This window comes from Onychomys torridus, chromosome 12 (genome assembly GCF_903995425.1).
Source record: "Onychomys torridus chromosome 12, mOncTor1.1, whole genome shotgun sequence".
NCBI classification, from domain to species: domain Eukaryota; kingdom Metazoa; phylum Chordata; class Mammalia; order Rodentia; family Cricetidae; genus Onychomys; species Onychomys torridus.
Window position 1 is genome coordinate 74066663 of NC_050454.1, and position 22216 is coordinate 74088878.

At 42.8% G+C, this 22216-nt stretch overlaps 1 protein-coding gene across 3 annotated transcripts in view; it reads right to left on the bottom strand.

Annotated features, from left to right (window-relative positions):
* Dscam (DS cell adhesion molecule) overlaps positions 1–22216 on the bottom strand; it is a 625088-nt gene that overhangs the window by 212243 nt on the left and 390629 nt on the right. For all 3 annotated transcript variants that reach the window (XM_036203115.1, XM_036203114.1, XM_036203116.1), the window contains exon 10: positions 11890–12009. In XM_036203115.1, coding sequence (XP_036059008.1) covers positions 11890–12009 — 120 coding nt within the window. The remainder of the gene's footprint in view (positions 1–11889; positions 12010–22216) is intronic.

The following is a 22216-nucleotide window of genomic DNA, read 5'->3' on the forward strand; positions in this document are numbered from 1 at the left end:
GGAAGATGGGCAGGTGGAACTCCGGCTGGCCAGTGGCCTTCCTCAGCCAGGCTTCTGTTAGAACCTTGATTCTGGCTATCTTCACTAAGAAGAAGAAGAAGAAGAAGAAGAAGAAGAAGAAGAAGAAGAAGAAGAAGAAGAAGAAGAAGAAGAAGAGGAGGAGGAGGAGGAGGAGGAGGAGGAGGAGGAGGAGGAGGAGGAGGAGGAAGAGGGAGGAGGAGGAGGAGAGGAGGAGGAGGAGGAGGAGGAGGAGGAGGAGGAGGAGGAGGAGGAGGAGAACAGAATTAGATTGATCATTCCCAAGAAGATGGTTAAGAAAAGACTTGTGAATAATGTAAGTTCAAAAATGCAGGTTCAAGAACGGGGATTTGAAAAAGACATATCAAAGCAAAGTCCATGCAGCTGGAGGTCAAGGTCTGAGTGTAAACAGCCCTGCGGTAAAGAAAGGGGGCTAAGTACTTTGACAATGAAGAGGACAGATGTTCATGCTTGAGGCTGGACACAATAAGACCTGCAAAGTGACAGGCACAGACATGGGGAAGGGCCATGAAGGACCAGGAAGCTGTGGGTCACCCTTCCTGGGTCATATAGACTAATTTCCCTTGGAGTTATATTAAAATTAAGCTCCCCAACCACATAGGGAGTCTTCATTGACAGCCATGTTTGCATTTGAGCATTTTTCCCTTTGGAGGGAGAGGGATTTGTCTACAACATAAAATAATCTGTCTCTTGTCCAGTAAGGAGGGAGTGATCCCAGTAATTCACCAAGAACTGAACTTGGGGCTAGAAGAGACCATGTTCTATAGCAAACCTTCTCAGGGCACTCAGGCCTATCCTCTTCTCTGTGTTCCTCATACTCTGAGACAGAGGCTTTGAGTTTTTGGAAGGTCCTAGGTGTAGATGTAACCATCTTGTTAAATAAGAAACACAGCCAATTGCAGAGTTAAAAGCCAAGAGGTCAGAGCAATAGCTGAAAACCTTACCCTTCACTGCTGCTGCTGTCTTTCCTCTCAGCCAGAGAGCTACTTCTTTGTGTTTTCTCTTTTTTTTATAGACTTTCTGTTCTGCTTTCTCATTGGTTGTAAACCCAGCCACATGACCTCCTCATCACTGCCTGTCTGTACAGACCTCCAGGTCTTCTATGGTTGGTATTGAGATTAAAGGCATGTGTCGCCATGCTGGCTGTATCCTTGAATACACAGCGATCCACCTAGCTCTGCCTCCCAAGTGCTGGGATTTAAAGGCATGTACCACCACCCAGCTTCCGCTATGGCTTGCTCTAATCCCAAGGCAACTTTATTAACATACAAATAAAATCACATTTCAATACAAATAAAATATCACTATATTGATGTAGCAGGAATCTTAAATGGTCTTATTAATGAAATCAAACCCGAGGCCAGTTATTGGGGTGACTGCTGGAAGATCAGAGACACAGAACAAGCCACAGCTACCTCACCTCACCAGTTCCTCAGCTGTTCTTGTTTCCTCAGACTGCAAGCTTCTGAGTCCTCATCCAAATGAATCTCAGCTGAACTGTGCTGCTCCAAAGCCTATAAGCTTAACCAGCCAAATGCTAAACCAGCCAAAATGCTTCTAGTTTTTGGTCTTCACGCCTTATATATCTTTCTACTTTCTGCCGACACTCCCTGGGATTAAAGGCTGGATTTCTGGCATTGAAGGCGTGTGTCACCATGCCTGGCTATTTCTAATGTGGCCTTGAACTCAGAGATCCAGAGGTATTTCTGTCTCTGGAATGCTAGGATTAAAGGCGTGTGCTACCACTGCCTATCCTCATGTTTAATATTGTGGCCGTCCTGTTCTCTGACCTCAGGTAAGTTTATTTTGGGGAACACACAATATTTCAGGGAACACAATACCCACCACAACTAGGGAATACAACCTTGGCATTGAACAATAGGGTTTGGCAAGACCAAGGAAGAGAGCCTGGGACAGCCCCTGATACAAGGAAATTCCAGAAACAGTGGGTGACTTGGGCATTTTGACCAAGTGTGTGGAGCCCAGAATTAATTTGTTTCTAGTCTAGGATTTCAGATTTCGTATGGTGAACATCCAGATAACTGCTGCAAATCTAGTTTTATTTCTGTGAATTTCTTAACAGAAGGCAAGTCTGTAGCCCAAGGAGAAGAGTCCTGCTGGTGGGTGACATGCAGTAGGGTTAGGTTTCTGGTGATGGGGTGTAAGGTATGGTCAGGCCTCAGGTGGGCCACACTTCATGAGTCTAGAAGTGTGTGACCTTCAACAGTTTGTCCATGGTTGGAGGAGAACACAGTGAAATCAAAACTTCCACCACCAAATAGGGACAGACTCTGTATTTTCCAGGGAAAGCTGGGGTTGGAGAGACTAGGTCCTTAGGTGAATGGCTGTAAGAGCTGGAAGCACATGGGGAAGGAGCCGAAAGGGAAGTACAGTAACAGAGAAACAGGCAGGAAAAAGCGGGTCCCAGACAAGAACAACTCAAGAGAGAAAGGGTTTATCTTGGCTTACAGTTTCAGAGGGTCAGAGCCTGCCATGGCTAGGGAGGTATGCAAACAGGGAGGGAAGAAGGGAAGTAGAGGCAGGAAGCTGGCTGATTGCAAGCATCCACACCCAGGAAGCAGAAAGAGAACAAAAGTGGGATTAGCCTATAAGCCCTCAAAGCTCACCTCCAGTGACATACCTCCTCTCAAAAGACTCCCTTTCCTAGTTTTTACAACCTCCCCAAACAGCACCACCACCTGGGAACATTTCATATCTAGACCACGGCATCATCCCAGTTTGAACATTGTGTGTGTGTGCTGAGGAAAGGAGACACAGGAGCCTGAATGAACAATGTCCTGACCTCCCTCGTTTCAAGACAGGGAGATATAAGTGCCACAGAAGTGCAGGAACAAGGGGCCATTTCTGGCAAGACCTTTTACTCATAAAAGCAGAGAGGAAGAGATAAAACTGTAGGCAGTAGCTGCTGTGTACCCCCCGCCCCCAAACCTCACAATAGGAATGGGCATGTAATTGCCAATGCCTAAATGGAAACACCAGCTATAGTACCAATATACAGTCCTTACATTCTAAGGATTCACTGGCCTTTGAGTCAACCTCAAAATGTACAAGTCTCCAAGTCTTCCAGAATAAATTTTCAGAAATGTGATTTCCTTGATTAAATCCTTCATGTAGGAAGAAAAGTCAGGCAAAGGAGACCAGATGAGGCAACAGAGATGTATTTAAAAATAAGTGTGTGTGTGTGTGTGTGTGTGTGTGTGTGTGTGTGTGTTGACATCATTAGAGTATCCACCCTCACAGCAGTGCTGCTGGGGCAAGAATGGGCAGCCTAGTTCAGTAGGAAGAGGACTAAACCAGAGTACCATGCACGCATGCTAGTACAGGGTGACACAGTGGCTCAAGCCACAAGCCATGCTAGGCATCTGGCTAACCATGGAGTAATGATGACTCTAGCCATGGACGTAAGGATAGGTGACATGTGCTGACTGTCTGCTGTCAGACCCTGTAACCAATGCTTTCTGTGAATTTCTCACCAGATCACCACTTCCTACCCCATGTCTGGAGACAGGTTCTCATTTGGGCATCCAGCCTGGCCTGGAACTCACTATGTAGACTTGAATTTGTGGCTAATCCCATGCCTCAGCCTAGCAGGGTCCTGGGACCACAAGCAGGACTCACCACACTTGCCTTACGCATCATCACTGTATTAATCTCTTTATTCTGTTTTTCACTGGAGGAAATAGGCTCACACAAACTGAGCAGTTTATAGCAGGGATATAGCAGATAGTGCTGAGTGACTGATGCTGTCCATCCATTCTCTTTGACCCCTGCATCACTTCCTTTTCTAAAATAAAATTCAAAGCTGATGATACTTTACACATAAGAAGAAGGGTTTGGGATGGGAGGGTAGAGGCATAGAGCAACATTCCTCTCCACTTCCTGGGAGGCACCCAGAAGCCGATCAAAGAAAGAAGGTTGAAAACTGCAAACTCAGTTTTCCGAGAACTAGGAAGGAGCTATGCACCAATGATAAAATGGGTGATAGTGTGGCAACCCCCATGTACCGAGCAGAGGTGCAGACAGGGAGACAGGGAGGTGGGTGCTGCCCATCTTGGCTAGCAATGACAAAGCAGGGTCAAATTTGATGAGGCAAAATCTGCCTCAAGGGGAGTGTGTACAGACTAGGTGGGAGCCTCAGAGTCAGATGGGCAGCTTTAAGCGAGGGACCGTGTGCTTGTACAAAGCAATTTCTCTCTAGTCACATGAGCTTTCTTTGAGTATTCTTACAGATTCCAAGGTCTAAGAATGGCATTATAAAGGAAAAAATGGAAGAAAGAAGAGAAATTATTCAGTTGAGGAAATTTCACCAGAAAATATCTGTGAGCTACATGCAAACTGGATGGTCATTTGTCTATAAACAGTGAACTGCCAGCCAATAAAACTGCAGGAAGAAGGCAGGGAGCAAAATGATATTGTGAAGACAAGTCACAGAGTTCACAAAGGAGCAGAGGTTTTGTTAGGGAAAATAATAGAAACAGGAAAATACCAAATTAAAATGAGAGCACATGAATAGTACCTCCGAGAGAAAAGTGACGGCTGCAGGTGACAGGGGATGATGCCTGACAAGGGACTGAAGAGTATGGAGAAGAGGGCTGAAGAGCATGGAAAGAATCAATATTTTTCACAAAAAAGTCTAGGAATAAAAAATGACTTGTCCATATTAAATAGGCATACCACATCTATAGGAAAAGTGACCCTGCATGAACAGCACCAGGGACACACTGTAGCCATCTTGACTTCACACTGACTTGGTGCACACAAGAAAAAGATCAAGTCTCTTCTAGGAAAACAAGGCAGCAACGTCTTCTTCCACGACAGAGTATGAGCCACCAACCTTCCAGAGAAGAAAGGCGGATGGAAGAATTTGGATAGCCCTCCCAGCAAATGCTGTGGCTGAGAGACTGGAGGGGCATAAAACAAACCCAGGACTGTAGAGAACTGAAGTAGGGCCTGTGGTATCAGGCAAGAAAGTGCTCATCAGAGAGAAAGAAGGGAGAGAGCAGTAGAGGAGACAGAGACAGAGACACAGAGAGGAAAGTAATAGAAGAAAAGAGGAAGTAGATGAAGAGAATAGAGCAAGGAAGAGAGAAGGAAAAGAAGAGAGAGGCAGAGAGAAGGAGGAGCAAAGGAAGAAACAGTGAGAGAGAAAGGAAAGAGATAGAGAATGGGAGAGAGAAAAGGGGAAAGAGAAGAGGGAGGGAGAGAGGACCAAGAGACAGAAAGAGGAAGAGAGAGAGAGAGAGAGAGAGAGAGAGAGAGAGAGAGAGAGAGAGAGAGAGGGCGGAAGAAGGGAGGGATAGAGATGGGAGGTGCAGGGGGAGGGAGGGAGGAGAGTAGCAAGGGAGGGCATTTAGGACATAAGGCATCCGGCATCCGTTGCTATGGGAACTCACAAAGGTTCTGCAAAGAGAAACTCCTTCCCTCTTTCCCAGTCCAAGATCTGCTCCCTGGATGGGTCCATCTCTTCTCCTCTCACAGCTCAGGCCAAAAGACCTGGGCACATTTCCCACTCCTCATTTCCCTCACACACATACCCTGTCTGCCAGCTAAGAAAGCCAGCTTCCGACTCCTCGTCCTTCTACCCTGCTTGTGACAAATGTTTCTGAGCAGGTCGAGTGTGTTTCCTGCCTCTTTCCCATCTGTTCTGGGCACACGCCAGCACCAGTGTAGTCCTGTTGCAGCATGGGCTGCTCTGGCTGCCTCTAATGTTACAGAACAAAGAACACATTATCACCTCCTGCACAGCAGCCTATGCCCCTTGGCAAACCCATATGCTCACAGTGATTGACAGAGGAATCTAACCTTGCAACACCCTGTCACTTACTTGGCTCTAGACAGTGTCCCCCCCTTGATGTTTCTGGAACATTCCAAACATCATATCTGTAATGGCTAATCTTTAGTGTCAATTTGATTATGCTTATAATTAACTAAAACCCAAGCTTCTGGGCATGATTATAAGAGATTTTAGTGTTTTTTTTTAAAATCAGATTATTTTAAGTGAGATCCACCCTATATCTGGGTCACACCTTCTGGTGGCAACCTACTTACATGGAGATGGAAGAAGGAAGCTTTTGCTTTTTGCTTGCTTGCCCTCACTCTCACTGGCAACTTCATCTATCCTGTTGCTGAGCATTCCTTTGCTGGTATTAGACCCTACTCCTTAAGGATGCCAACATAGACTAAAGATCAGATGAGACATCCAGTCTTGAAGACTGAAAAACTAAAGAATTTTAAGCCTTTTGGTAGTAAGACAATCACTGTTGGAATAGCCAGATTACAGTCTGTAAGCCATGCTAAAAAATCCCCATTATCTATCTGCCTGCCTGCCTGCCTGCTCCTTCCTTCCTTCCTTCCTTCCTTCCTTCCTTTCTCTCTTTCTTTCTTTTTCTTGATGATGCTTCCATTATATAGCAAATCTGTGAGACATTTTCTTAATTAATGATTAATGGGAGAGGTCCTAGCTCACTGTGGATGGTGCCAACCCTGGGCAGGTGGTGGTCCTGGATTCTGTAAGAAAGCAGGTTGAGTAACCCAGGAGGAGCAAGCCAGTAAGTAGTGTTACTCTATGGTCTCTGCATCAGCTCCCACCCCTAGGTCCCTGCTTTGCATTTCTGGCCTGAATTTCCTTAATGATGGACTATAAGCTAGAGGTGAAATAAACCCTTTCCTCTGCAGGCTTCTTTTGGTCTTAGCATTAGTAACAGCAATGCAAAGCAAACCTAAGACATTACCCCTAGCAGGACCTTAATGATCAGTTCTCTATCTTTGCACATATGAATGGCTCACATCAGCTCTTTCATGCCTTTGGTAAGTTCCCAGCTTCTGATCCTCCCTGGTTATATTTTAACTGCAGACTCCTTCCTGCTTCTTCACTCCCAGACATGCTCAGACCTTTGTCCGTGGACATTCCTGGATGATAGGAAATCAGTGGACAGTCACTGAGAGCAGAGAGTGCCCAGGGTCTCTTCTCTCATTTTAACAGCCTTCCTTCAAATCCTGGGCAACGTACAGGGCGAGGGCAAGTCCCTGAGATAGTGCCCGAAAGCAGTTTTCTTCTGTTATAAATGGAAAATGTGCAAAGAATGTTGTTTAGCTATGGGTCTCATGAAGCCCAGACCACCAAGCAATTTAGTCTGTGTTCTGAAGTCTTTTAGAGGAGATGATGTTACTTTTGTGCAAAAAGTAACATCAGGGGATGGAATGTAATGCCATATGTTTTGTATCTTCAGAACCAAGTTCAAAACTGTGACAAGGTTACTTTTCAGCTAAGACTGTTTAATTTCTGCTGTAGGTATCCCAGCTGCTTTGATGCACTCACGAATCCTCAGCCCTGAGACCAGTGCTGCAACCTTCTGTCTCAGGGTCTGGGGCTGTTTATCTGCATTTGCTCTGTCATTAAAAATAAGATTTAATTTTCCCCAGTCATCTCTCTCAGCACTGTCCCCCTTCACCCACACCCAACCCAATCCCTCAAGTTCCCATGCCCACCTGCCCCCAGTCCAACCAGGAGATCTCTATTTCCCCTTCCCAGGGAGAACCATGTATCCCCCACTTAGGCTCTCCTTGTTACCTAGCCTCTCTGGGTCTGTGGATTGCAGCCTGGTTATCCTTTCCAGTCAATGCCCACTTATGAGTGAGTACATACCATGTTTGTCTTCTGGGTCTGGGTTACCTCACTCAGGATGATTTTTTCTAGTTCTATCCATTTGCCTTCAATTTCCTGATGTCATTGTTTTTAACAGCTGAGTAATATTCCATTGTGTATATATGCCACATTTTCTTTATTTGTTATTCACTTGAGGGATATCTAGGTTGTTTCCAGGTTCTATAGCTTGGTCTATATGTGGGACTCCCAGCATTGGGAGCAAGGGCTGTCCTTGGTGCTCAGACTGGCTCTTGAGAACCTATTCCTCATGCTGGATTGTCTTGCCCAAACTGAATACAGACGGAGGTGCTTGGTCTTATGGCAGCGTGATATGCCATGAACTGCTAAAGCCCATGGACGCCTGGGCCTTTCTGAGTGATTATGGAGGAGGAGTGGATTGGGGTGGGCAGACGGAAGGAGAGGGGAGGGGAGACTATGGTCGAGATGTAAAATTAATTAATTAAAAAAGATTTACTTTTATTTTATGTATATGAGTATTTATATGTCTGTGCACAATCTACATGCTTGATGCCCACAATGTCAGAAGAGGCAATTAAGGATCCCCTGGAACTGGAGTTACAAATGGCTATGAGGCACCATGTGGATGCTGGGAATTAAACCTGGGTCTTCTGGAGGAGAAGCCAGTGCTCTTAACCTCTGAACCCTATCTCCTAGCCCCGAGCTCTGTCATATTTAAGGGAACTGGACTTCTGTCTGCACTGACTCTCCTGACTATTTGAAACATATTCCATTATTGACATAATTTTTAATGTGTCATCTTTATTGATTCAGTAAAATAATAACACAAAACCTTCTTCTATTAGTTTGGAAACCATTAAGAATCAGGCATAAAATACAGCATTATTTTTGTTCTAGGAAGCAGGCATTACTCCACACTAAGGAAGTCTGTACAAATGAATAAAATGCTGGCAAACTGTCAATGTGTCTAAAAGCTATAAAAATTGTTTACTCTTTGAGGCAGCAATTCTACTTACAGAAAATAATCCCAGGGGAAAAATAAACACATCTACAAAGATCAATGTAATGGAACACAGCATGACATTTTCTAAGAATAAAGAACTGAAGGAAAGCAAAACGCAATGAAGTACTAGAGACACCTGAAATCTAGTAAGATACAGTGCTATGGCATGATAGCATGCCTAAGTACAGCACATTGCTGATTCCTTTATGGTGTGGGTAAACTGGCCAGGGAGCCAGGGGGATGCTAGCATGGCTGATTAGTGATGAGGTTCTAGAAAGACCATTAAATGGAGCAAACCTAGGTCAGAGAAGTAGCCATTCCTCCTGGCCCTTCCTCCATGGGAATGTAGAAGTTGCTCCCTAGCTTGGGAGACCTCTCTTGAGGGTTACAGAAGCTTAGGGGAAATGGCATAACTCTCCTATAGGTCTGAGGTTAGGGCCTCTGATAACTTAGGCCAGCCAGGGAGAGAACTTTTCATTTGTGATGACATAGGCATGAGCAGAGGACATCATATTGAAGGAATATGGAGGGACTTGGACAGGTTGTAGGACTTCACCCAGTTATGGATTAAAAAGCAGCTGATCTCACAGAAAAGGAAAGTAGAGTGCGGTGGACATCAGAGGCTTAGGAGGGAGGCTAGGGCAAGACTGAACAATGAACTGCAGATCTAATTGAAATGGACAGACGAATTTTGTCTTTCTGTTTCACTGCAGGATGACTCCATAGCAACAATCTACCATGCATTTCAGAGCATCCAGGGGAAAGGACTTTGGCACATTCTTACTACAAAGAAAGAATAGTGGGTATGCCGATTCTTCTGATATGTTTGCGACAATGCACGCAAGTATGAAAAGCACACATTGTATGCTACATGTGTGCAGTTACCTGTCAATCAAAAGCAAAACTTAAAAGCACAAATGAAACTCTAATGCTGAGCTTTCTACACAGGGGGAAGAGTGACTCACGTAAGTCTTTGCAAAGCCCACCCTCCACCTTCAGTTTTCAAGGTAGAGTTTTTCTCTGTGTAGCCCTGGCTGTCCTGGAATTCACTCTGCAGATCAGGCTGGCCCCAGGCTCACAGATCTGCCTACCTCTGCCTCTGCCTCCTGAGTGTTGGGATTAAAGGTGTGTGCTACCACTGCCTCGCCTGTAAACTTTATTAACACTGGCAGTGCTGACTTGTTAATATAAACTCACACAGACTTTTCAAAAGGCATATTGAATTTCAATATCTGGTACCACAAAAAGAGATCCATAGCATATTTTTAACTGGAAAATTATGATTATAAGACAGAGGAGATCACATGATCAGATGTTAGAAACCATATCTATACATATCTGCTACTGAGGACAGGCCTGACAGCCCTGACTAAAAGCAACAGCAATCATTCCTATGTTTTTTAATCATCCTGTTGTTCGTGAGATATTTCACTTTCTAGAGACTTTTTTATGCTGGTTTCCTTTTTCCCCTCCAAGAATATGAATTTCCATGGGAAATTTATAGATGAAAATTCTACTATGATTTAATGTGCATATCAGTGATGGGAAAAGATAAAATGAAAATGTGGGTACCATCCCAACCAGTCAAGGGGTATGTATTCTGTACAGAGTGTGCTCACAAATGAATAAGACACAGAGACATGCATGAGAGTACCATGTCTCAGAAAGTCCCCAAAAGAAATTTCAGTTAACAAGGAATGAAACATTTTAAACACATGTAGTGATATAAATATGCAAAAGAAAAGGGGAAGCCATTTTCACTCACAAGAGTGTAAAGATAACACAAGTAAAAAGATCTTATCTACTGAAGAGAAAAAGGGACACATATCCTGACACTGTTGGGGGCAAACTCCCCTTGGCTAAGACAGACTAAGGGCCTTCCATGGAGTCATGCTAGGTCACTTCTAGGAAGTTACCTGCACTAGACAATTACTCTCACAGGCACTGAAGTGGATAAAAAGAGGTTTATGGCAGGGGTGCAAAACGTCTAGAAATAGCATCAAGGAGAAGCAGAGAATACGTGTGAGTGGCAACATTAAAAATAATTTTCATGGTAAATGTCAAAGAAAATGTTCACACAATCAAATATGCTGTGGGTAGGAGCTAAATTAAATTTGTTCTGTTCGTCCATTTCAATATAATAATGCAACATGGGGCTCCAGAGATGGCTTAAAGTAAGTCTCAGGGGAAGAGACTAAGTAGCAGCTTTTATCTTTGAACAGGTTGATTCCCACAGATGGAAGAAGAGCTACAACAGGGAAGGGTTTTCTTCCCTCCCTTTTTAATTAATTTTCTTGCTCTCCTAGTCACGGCCTGAAGCCCCTCAGCTGATCTACACCAAGAAGGTGACAGCAACTTCACCATTTGCTTTTCCTTCCATTGTGGTTGTTTTCCCAGGAAGAAAATAATGTAAAAAGAAATGCCTGGAATGCAAATTGCAGTTAAGTGAACAGGGAAACAAATATACTCACGATGATTGAACATGAATAACACATCTTCGCTGGGTGGGAAAAAGATCATGACTGACTGGCTGACTCATTTCTCAGTAGATGCCTGGCTCTTGGTGACTGGATGAATAAATCACTGAATGTGAATAGAGAATTTCCCTGTTTGGAACAGCTGGGGGAACTTGCCCGGAGAAGACTGTATCATGAATGGAAATGATTTTTCTGATGTCTAAAATGGTATTACCTTCAGTGTCCATGGCACGCATTGCAATTTAACAAATGCTAAAGAGAAGGCATGGTGTGTGAGGTGTGGGAGCAGGGAACTCCAGTCACTCAGCTGAGGATGTGGCTGAAAGTATCACCTTGGGGTGACAGTAAGTACTGTTCTAAGTTACCCAGATAAATCTGAACAGTCAGTTATTTTAACTTTAGTTCTCTAAAAAAAAAAGCACAGAGCACCAGGTAAATAATTTCCAACAATGAATAATTCCAACACCGGTGCCTCCTTCCTTGTGTTTGTGTTTGAGTCACTAAGTAAACTATGGTCATTATACAGATGAGAAGGTAGTATTTCCCAGGTGTTGAAAGTCTTTCCTGATTTGAATGATAAGTCCTGAGTGATCCACTGGGGTGTACATGAGAAGGATTATGAGAGAAGATGACATCTCTACCTGCAAGAAATATCTCCAAAAGCACAAGTATTGTTGACAACATGCTGTATGTTTAGCACATAAACAGTTCAAGTCACTTCATACCTTTTGAGAATTTCCACACAATTGTAGGCACAGGATAACCCTCTGCAGAGCAATTGAGGATCACTGCTTTGCCATAGATCCCATCCTGGTCCCGGGGCTGCACCACAAACTTGGGAGGAACTGAAAAGAGAAATGTTGTCATTCAGACAGGGCCACTGATTAAAGTTGTGATTTTATGAAACAATTATCTCTGTAAACCTTCAAGTGAAAAGAACGTTTCACACAATTACAAAAGCAACAGCCATGTTTGCAGCTCAGGACAAGTGGGAGAAACAGGTTGGGTCCTACAAATTGTTTTTAGTGGAAATTTTGTTTTGTAGTAGGGAAACTGGCCTTTCATAGATGTGAGGGGCACTGGCTAACCCAAGGACATGTGACACTCAAGGAATTCACTCCACACAGAAGAGAATAATAGCCACTATATAATGAAGAGGTAAAAATATGTTGTTCCCCAAATTGTACTTACCAAGGATGAGTGTTTCCTTGGTTAACTGGTCAAAGTCTTGCTGACTTTCTTCTAGCAGAGATGAAGGAACTGACTGACAAGCACTCCCCAGGGGTAGCAGAGAGCACGGCATGGTGATGAATTTTGCCCCAGACATCTCACCAGGACACATGGGCCACTCTTCTAAATATATGCAGTGGGCAGGGCCACAGTGTAACCATGGAGGTTGGTTAATGGAAGGTGCCAAGATCACTCTTGTGTACTGACAACCCGCGAGATTAAGACCTGGTTATGGAGTGAATTCTGGGAGGTGCTAGAGAGATCCATCTGGACATACAGCATACTCAGCTCTTTGCTTACAGCTCAATGCTTTGTGCTAAACTGCTAGGAGGTTAGTAGTGTTTGAGTCGTAATGAACATTCTTCTAGAAATAGTGCCATTTGACAGTGGCCTACTTTTAGCACATCTGCAGCAGACTGGGGATCCCCTGTGGGGTGGACTCTCAGTGAGACAGCTATGTCCTGTGAGAGAGATGGGTTACATCCATTGTAGATTAAACATGTGACATACAAGTGGTGCTCCATTCTTTCCTATACCTGGTAAAATTAATCTTACTTGTTTTAGATGCTAGAATTCCCAATATTGAGACACATGTGTGGATCTTGGAGGTTCAGAGAGATGGGAATTCCAGCTAGCACATGTTATGGACTGGAGGTATTTAGGATCTCACAGAAATAAGCAGTTTAGAAACATGCTGAAATGGTTCAAGCCACAGTGAAGACTAGTTGTACCATGAAGTAACCAAGGATGTGGGAACTATATCAAAGCAGCTGGAGGTAGAACTTAGGCTAATGTTTCTGGAGAGAACAACTCCTTTTCCATTTTTTAGTCCAGTTCTTTTTTTTTTTTTTTTTTTAAGAAGACATTAAACATGGAGAGGTAACAGTGGCAAGAAAGAACACAGCTCATGATGAACACATAAGTCTCCAGTTCTGCTGATTCTTGCAGAATCTTGACCTTGTAAAGTTTACAAAATGGCTCAACTTCCTAATATGCAAATTAGGGATAATTGTGGTACCCATTTCATAGGACTGTTTTTCAGGAGAAAATGAGTTGAGATTCAGAGAGTTCAGGACTTTGTTGGAAGAAAGAAATGATTCTAAGTGTTGCTTCATTTAGTAAATTAAGATGCCCAGTTTTGAAACAAGTACTCCACACAGCAATGGGATCCGGAATATTTGTAAACTGACCAGTAACTTTACTTTATGTAAATAACATTTTGAGAAAAATGAATTTAATCAGATGTATATATACTTAGAATGAATTAATAAAAGTCAAATGCCTTAAGGCCAGGAGATTATTCCTAGGAAAATACTAGAGATTATACATGGTTATTTTTCTCTCTCTTTTTCTCGTTTCTTCTCCTCCATCTTTCCTTCATCCTTCCTTCCCCTTGTTTTTCCTCCCTTTCTTTCTTCCTCCCTTCCTTTTAAAAATTTATATGTACGGGCATTTTGTCTGAATGTCGTGTGTCCAGGGACCAAGGAGGTCAGAAAAGGGCATTGGACCCCTAGAACTGGGGTTACAGATGGCTGTGAGCTGTCATGTGGGAGCTGAGAATTGAACCTGGGTTTTTAGAAGATTGTTTTATTTTTGAGACAGAGTTTTGCTATAGAGTTCAAGTTGGTTTCAAACTCTCTACCCTCCTGCTTCTGCCTCTCAAGTTCCAGGATGATGGGAGGACCACCACCATGTAATAAAAATGACCAGCAACCTTCAGGGTAGATTAAAAATTAAAACACCACACTAGACTCATTGTCCATAGTGTGTGAGGCAAATCTGCAGCTAATCTTGCCAAGAGGAAGAGTTCTTTTTTTTTTTTACTGGATGAGACATCCAGCTGGCACACTCTCCATTATCATTCATCCATGACCCTCTACTCAATTTGGCTTTAAGCTAAAAAATATCTGCTTAAAAACTCATCAAAGATGTCTATATGGGATATTAACACATGGTAAGTACAGTGTAATTACAGATGGAAATGGTCCCTGATCAGTAGAATAATTCTCCTATGTCATTACTCAAGAATTTTCCACAAACTGGCAAGGATAGCCCGTGGGCTCCCTAAGTAGGTTTTTCTCTCTCACAATAGAACTCACTCTTCTGATTTCCACATTGATTCATGCTTTCATGAAAACCTGAGAAACAAATAAACAGGTTTCTGAATTTTATGGTGAAGAGAGTAACTAATGGCTCAATTGTCCACTATTCATATACAATGCTACTTGAAACACCACAGAAGGAAATATATACTACTGAGCTCATAACCAAACTATATCCTAACCTTTCCCATTGCAGGGATGATGGGAACCTCATGGGTATGAGGTACAGTCTCAGATTTTGCTTTTCTTATGATCTCCCAGGTGATCCTGAGGCTGTTGGTCCTGAAGTCATACTTTAATAATCACTGTTCTGGACATCTCCTTAGAAAGCATCAAGTATGAATGAGCTCTAGCTGATCATAATAGCAACTCACTTATTTAAGCAACTTTTACTGCTTCTTTGATCTTAATCTTTCCTACTCTCTTACTCTGGAATGCAGGATTTACATCCCAACTAAATGGTTTGCAGCCAGTTCTGGTTACACCTTGCTCTCAAGAGAAATAAACATAGGTAGGGTGAAGGCACTATTGTTTCTTATCTTAGCTGGCCTCCATTTGTCATTTCTGTGTGGTGCCACTTTTGTCAGCCTTCTCCACCCAGTGATAAAAAGGATGCTTGCAAAGCCATCACATGCTTTCACTGGCCCTTGGTCAGGCTCAGGCTCCTGAACTGCTTTGCAGGCTCTTAGCAAACCACTCCCCCATAGGCTTTTCTGAAGCCATTTCAAAGTTCTTCCCATTCACTGGTTCCCAGGATGGTCTTGCTTTGGGTTTTGACAGACTTCTCCATGCCTTTGTGTTTGGTGTATTTCTATTTAGCATTGCTTCCATCTCAGCTGAAAGCTCATCCCTCTCTGAACCCTCCACCTTCACCCTCATCTGTACCCCCCACCCAACACACAATTTTACTACAGCAGCTTGATATTGTTTCTCTGATTGACTGTCTCCCACATCAGGTTCTGCACCCTGTGAGAACAGAATCTAAGTGCAGGAGGTTGGGTACTGTTTTGATCATAGGACGTTCACTAAGCTCAGGGGATATGAGGGCTCTTCTGGTAAGCACATGCCTCAGTCAAAAAGTTTGTTAGCTCCTTACAATCCCTTGAAGTCAGAGGGTAAATCACACTATGTATAGATAAGAAGGTCAAGGCTCAGAGAAGTCAGCCATGTTTCCATGCTCACACAGACAGTGCACATGCAGCAGTGTAGGCATGGTCACTCTACAGAAAGTTCTAGTATTATGTCTGCACCTTCCTTTTTTTCCTGAACCCACTTATATATCAAGTCCCATAGAGTGCATTCCTCTGCGAAATCGTCTGTGATCATATCAAGAGCACCAATCTCCCTGTTATCAAGGTATGTTTTGCTCTTGTAATTAATAGCCTGTCACTCTAAGAGTCCCAAACCACCCTCTCAGTGACAGGCAATCTCAAGACCTCTAAACTTCTCATTTTATTTCTCCTTTTCCCAAGCTACATCTCAGACCAAGACTTTAAAGCATGTAAGAGAGAGACATTCCTCAATTCCAGTGAAAGATTAAAGTAAAAGGCACAGAGCAATTTGCTATACTTTTTTTTGTACTTTCATGTGATGTATCAATTTAATGTTTGCATCTTTCATGAGCCAAGTGCCAGATTGTGTTCTGAAGTTAATGACTAAGGCCCCAGTTTTCAATGTGGAATGCTCTCTGAACAGTGACAGTGAGCAGGAAGAGTCTTAATTTTACCTAAAATTTCTATTTCCATTTATTCAGTACAAGCTGTAGCTAAAGCAGTGATTAAAAAGTTCCTGACTCAACTTGGCCATTTACATCAAAAGCTGGAATTCTGAGCACAGCTGCACAGTTTCCAGACCCCAGCAAAGGGCTGCCACTTGCAGTGGGTGTGAGCCTGGAGAGCACACCTTTCCTCAGCTACTTTGTATTAAGGACAGAGAGGATGGGACTGTCAGGAAGACAGCTCAAACACCCAGAACAGTGGTGGGCTGGCTACTTCCTTGGGGAAATGTGTCATCAAGCCTTCTCACATAGACCTGACACAACTGGTCACCAAGGACAACAAAGAACCTTCTGCAGTGACCCTGGACCCTGGGTCCTTCCTGCAGCCACCGCCTGGGTCCCATGTCTCTGCTTCTTATGGGGAGCAGGGAGTCTTTTGTTGTAGGCCTCTGTGCTTGCCAGCTCACGTCACCCCAGAAGGTGATCCATGCTTCTAATTGATTCCCATGGCCTTGAGACTTTCCTTAGGACCCAGGACCTTGAGTGTGTAGTCAAGTCAGCCATGCAGCTGACCTTCCACACATACTTCAATGAGCACCTTCTGCTCTCTGCCACCCCCTCCCTTACAGGCTTTCCAGAACATGATGTCTTCCTTGCTGTCATCCTATCTAGTGGCTGTGTGCTAAAACTTCAGGACCCTGCCTTATGCTAAAACTTCAGGACCCTGCCTTGTTCCCCTTAGGAATCACTGCATGTGTCCCCTAAACCAAGTGAAGTAGCCCTCCTTCCTTCCTTTGGCGGAGGGTCTGCTGCTTGCCACGTTGCTTGGTCTGTTAGTGTCTCTGTCCTACTGGCCCAGAGGTTCCTGACATCCCAGATGAACTTCTGTCATCCCAGCCACTGCTCCAGGCTCTGGCAGGTATGTATGCTAAGTAACAGTTGCTAATGATAGAAGAAGCAAGAAATGAAATAAAATTAGAAAAGGTATAGTCATTTGAAAACAAGTATAAAGTGTTGGATTTACAAATATCCATGGTTGTTTTAAGACTTTACAGCCAAGAATAGTTTCTTTCCTCTTCAGAAAATAAAACACAAAAACACTGAAAACATCACTAGGAAGATTCTTAAGAAACCAAAACAAAGACTACCATGGATAAAGACTTTAAGAGAGAAAATATTCACTGAGCTTCATATCCGACATTTTTTTTGGCAGTTTCTTTAATTTTAGCCATTATCTTGATGAAATAACGAGATGAAAAATAGACAGAGGAGGGGCTGGAGAGATGGCTCAGAGGTTAAGAGCAGTGGCTGCTGGTCCAGAGGACCTGAGTTCAATTCCCAGCAACCACATGGTGGCTCACAACCATCTGTAATGAGATCTGGTGCCCTCTTCTGGCCTGCAGGCATACATGCAGGTAGAACACTGAACTTAAAAAAACAGCCAGAAGGACCTTGACATTGGTTACTTGTAGGGTTCTTTGCTTGTTTAACCAGATTTTACATTTTATTTATGTGCATGTGTATTTTGACAGCACGTATATTGATGCAGTTTATGCATGCAGTGATGGAGGCCAAAAGGAGCATCAGATCCTCTGGAGAAGGAGTCACTAACGGTTGTGAGCCTCCACATGGGTGCTGGGAATTGTACATGGGTCAACTGCAAGAGCAACCAATGCTCCTAACTGCTGAGCCATGTGGTATTGTGTTCCCAAAATGTTGTGCAGGCTAGTAAACTTATCTGGGGTCAGAGAACAAGACGGCCACAATATTAAACATGAGGATAGGCAGCGGTAGCACACGCCTTTAATCCTAGCATTCCAGAGACAGAAATACCTCTGGATCTCTGAGTTCAAGGCCACATTAGAAACAGCCAGGCATGGTGACACACGCCTTCAATGCCAGAAATCCAGCCTTTAATCCCAGGGAGTGTCGGCAGAAAGTAGAAAGGTATATAAGGCGTGAAGACCAGAAAGTAGAAGCATTTGGCTTGTTAAACTATTAGGCTTTGGAGCAGCACATTTCAGCTGAGATTCATTTGGATGAGGACTAAGAAGCTTGCAGTCTGAGGAAACAAAACCAGCTGAGGAACTGGCAAGGTGAGGAAGCTGTGGCTTGTTCTGTGTCTCTGATCTTCCAGCATTCACCCCAATAACTGGCCTTGGGTTTGATTTTACTAATAAGAACTTTTAAGATTCCTGCTACAGCCATCTCTCCAGACTCAATAGCCAGTTACAAACTATTCAAGGTGACTTGATTTTATGATAGGACAATGACCTGTCATAAAATCTGCATGATAGATATAAAATCCCAAACTGGTTATGTTGTATTTTTTAGTTCAATTTTAATCAGAATATTTTGTTCTGGAAATATATATATATATATTGAGATTCACCATTCCTCCCTCTAAACCCTCCCATAAATGCTTATATGCTCTTTCAAATTCATGGCCTCTTTTTTTCCATTCATTGTTATTGGATGCATATATTCCTAAATATAACCTGTTCAGTCTGCATAATGTTATTTGTTATTTTATATATGTTTCTGGGTTTGACCATTTGGTATTAGATAACCAACTGGTGTGCTTTTCCCCTGGGGAGACTATTTAACTCACCCTCAGCATTCCTATAGTTCTTTGTGTACAGTTGAGGCCCTGTGGGCTTTTCCCCATCCACTTTGGGATGTCTGTTGTTGACTTTGTTCAGCTCATGTTTAGGCTGTCATGTTGGTGAGACTTTATGGGTATATCTTATGATATTACTAGGAGAACAATGAAGGCTGAAATGTCTTAGGCTTGTACCCTCCCCTCTTCCCTCACCATGAGGCCTGTGACACTCTCATTGCCTTGTTATTAGACAAATGTGTGTTGTGGATTGAATGCAAAATGTCACTCATGTACTTGGACACTGGAATCTTAGCTGGAGGTGCTGTTTTAGGAGGTCACGGGGCCTTCAGGGTAGGGGACAAGACTGATGGAGGGCTTTCACTAGGAATGACTCCCCATGCCTTTTAGTTCAGCCCATCTCTCACACAGCAGCAGTGTGATAATTAAAACCTGCTACTGTAGAAGCTTCCTATTATATATACACACATATAAAAAAAGAATTAAAAACAGAGTTACCCTATAACATGGCAACAAGTGCTTCTACTATAGGCTAATAAACAAAGTCACAGTACCAGGAACAGACTATGTCTTTTGGAGTTGTTAGCCAGCGAGGCTATATAGATCCACAAACATTATAGGTTATTGCCAATGCTATTGGTTGCCCTCCAGAATGTGACTGTAAGACCCCATTACTGAAGACACCCCATATTTAAATCATAGAACATGGAGACGTCAATCTGGGACACACCTGGAAGCATCATCCCTACTGGCTAGCTTTCATAATGCCAAACATTCTATGAAGGCTAACAGAGGAGTAGTAATCACCAATCTTACCAAGCTATGAATCTTGGGAGCTACAAATGAATGACTAGCCTGGTAAGACATACTGACTGGTAAAATTGTGGTTCAAACGTTGTGAGAGTAACTAACTATTTTATGATGGGATATAAGGCTCACCCCACAAGATGAAACCTATACCTGCATCATTATTGGGACAGAAATGGGCATACTATTAAACCAGTTCCTAATGACTTATCATTATATCCATAGATATGTGCATCTCTCAACTCTCACCAGAGAAGCTTGACCAGCTGTGGGTCTCTGTGTTAACCTGTTTATAGTAGATGGTGATTAACATAGATAGAGACCCACAACTAATCAAGGTTCAGAGAACAAGAAACAAAGACTTCTCAGCCCTATGGGATATCTATGTAATACACCCTCCTCCAAAGGCTGAGGGCAATTATAGAAGAGGGGACAGAAAGACAGTAGGAGCCAGAGGAAGCAGGTGAATATAAGGAAACAATGTCCCCAGGATACCACAGGCCAACTACACGTATTAACTCACAGTGATCATGACTGTATGTATGAACAAGACCCAGGTACGCTTAAACCAGAACCAAAAGGGGAAAAAAACAGCATGGAGAGGGAACAAAAATAAATAAATCAGTCTATGTCAACACTCTGGTTAGAGTCTCTGGGCATGAAGAGTAGACTTGTGAAGTAAGCACATGGTCAAAACCCAGGGCACCAACAGAGGACATGTCAGAGTCAACCTGTAAGCTTCATGAGTGGTGATGAGTGGTAGAGACCTGGTCCTCCTCTAAGATAGCTGATTCCTTAGCAACCTGTCCAGCTCCCTGTGACATTGCAAACTTTGGCAAAATATGAGAATCATTTATGAGTGATTTTGGAGAAAAAGTTAATCATTTCCCACAGAGATGGAAGACAGATCTATTTTCAAAGATCATCATTTTAATGGCTCTGGCTAAGGATCAGAAATCACACACACGTGACCTTTAATGACCCAGGAGTTGCATGTTGCAGTTCATGAGATTCTGTCTCACAGTACCTTGTTCTCTTTGACTTTCAAGTCACAGTGGCCAGTATGTGATACACATTCCATCCTCATAGCTCTGTTACCCACCTGCTGACACACTGCACATTGAACAGAAGCTAATTTTTGAAAATAAAGTCCATGACTAATGAGATTCAAATCTACTCTGTAACTTGAAGAGTGAGGTCAACTCTATTTCAACTGACCTTGATCTTGGCCAAAACAGTTCTGGTTGCTCTTTCTACTATTGCAAGTAATAATAATAAAAATAATGATTAAAAAACTCAGCATGCTCTTTTTTTTTTATCTACTGTTTTTATTTCCTGACCTCGATCCTTCAGAGTAGATTATATTGAAGACAGTCAACGCACTGTTATGTCCTTCACAAACAATGGTAATTCTGCTTGGAGGAAGAATTGGGAGGCAGAGACAAAATGAGGTTCTTATTTTCATTTACCTTTTTAAAAGTAGGAGAAAGGGGAGAAGTTTCCTAATTCCCATAGTCAATGTCTATCTATTGTTTATTTCTAAATGAAGATCTGGTTTTCTGCTTATTAATTCTAAGAGTGTTTTTGTTTTGTTTATTTTCCAAATGTATGAAGTTGGCTTCTTCCCATGACTTCCAGGTGCACAGTGTTCTCTGTGAGTATTAAGAAATGTATTCATTTCTGTCAGAAAAGGAGAGGTGTGAGACTCCAGACTAAGGAAGGACAGGGAACTCTCTGCTCTAGAAGACTGCTATTGATGGTCCTGTCAATAATAACTGCACAGAGACCCCAGTGTTTCGGGATTTGAAAGAGCAAATGATCAGTATTCATGTAAACCTTTCCTTCATAGTTACCTTCTCAATGTGCATGACTATTGCACCCTTAGAGAATCATGAAATCATATCAAATTCGTGCTTGACAGGGTGATGGGCAACTACTACTGTGTCACACTTGCAGCCTGAACCATCACGAGACTCTGGTGTCTGCAGCAAAGATTTGAAGCAAAACCAGCACATCTGAGGAGGGCTGAGATCACTGCCAATGTTTTCTATATACTAGACTATCCTGTTTTAATTGCTGTCCATAGATACTATGACAGTAATCTTAATTTAAACCATCACAAAAGCTTGACGTATTTAACACTAAATAGAAGCAAGGAGCAAGGAGGATAGTATCTGTATAATCATTGCCATGCTGTAGCTCTTTAGAAAAGCTGTGATGATATACAACACTGGTCATTGTTATTTTTAAAGGATTTATTTTACTTTTAATTATGTGTGTGGAGGGTTGGGGAGAATCTGTGAGTGCAGGTACCATGAGAGGCCAGAGGCTTCAAGATCCTGGAGCTGGAGTTACAGTTGTGGCTGTGAGCTACTGGACCAGTGCTGGTCACAGAACCTGGTCTTTTGCTAGCACAGTACATACTCTTCAAAGCTAAGTTATCTCTCCAGCCCCTGTAAATGTTCATTTCAACAGCTATGAATCCAAGTGATAAGATATATGATTAAAAAGACATACAAAATTAGCATAATAAAGTCAGGGCTAACAAATTTTTCCCTTTAAAAACATATGTGTTG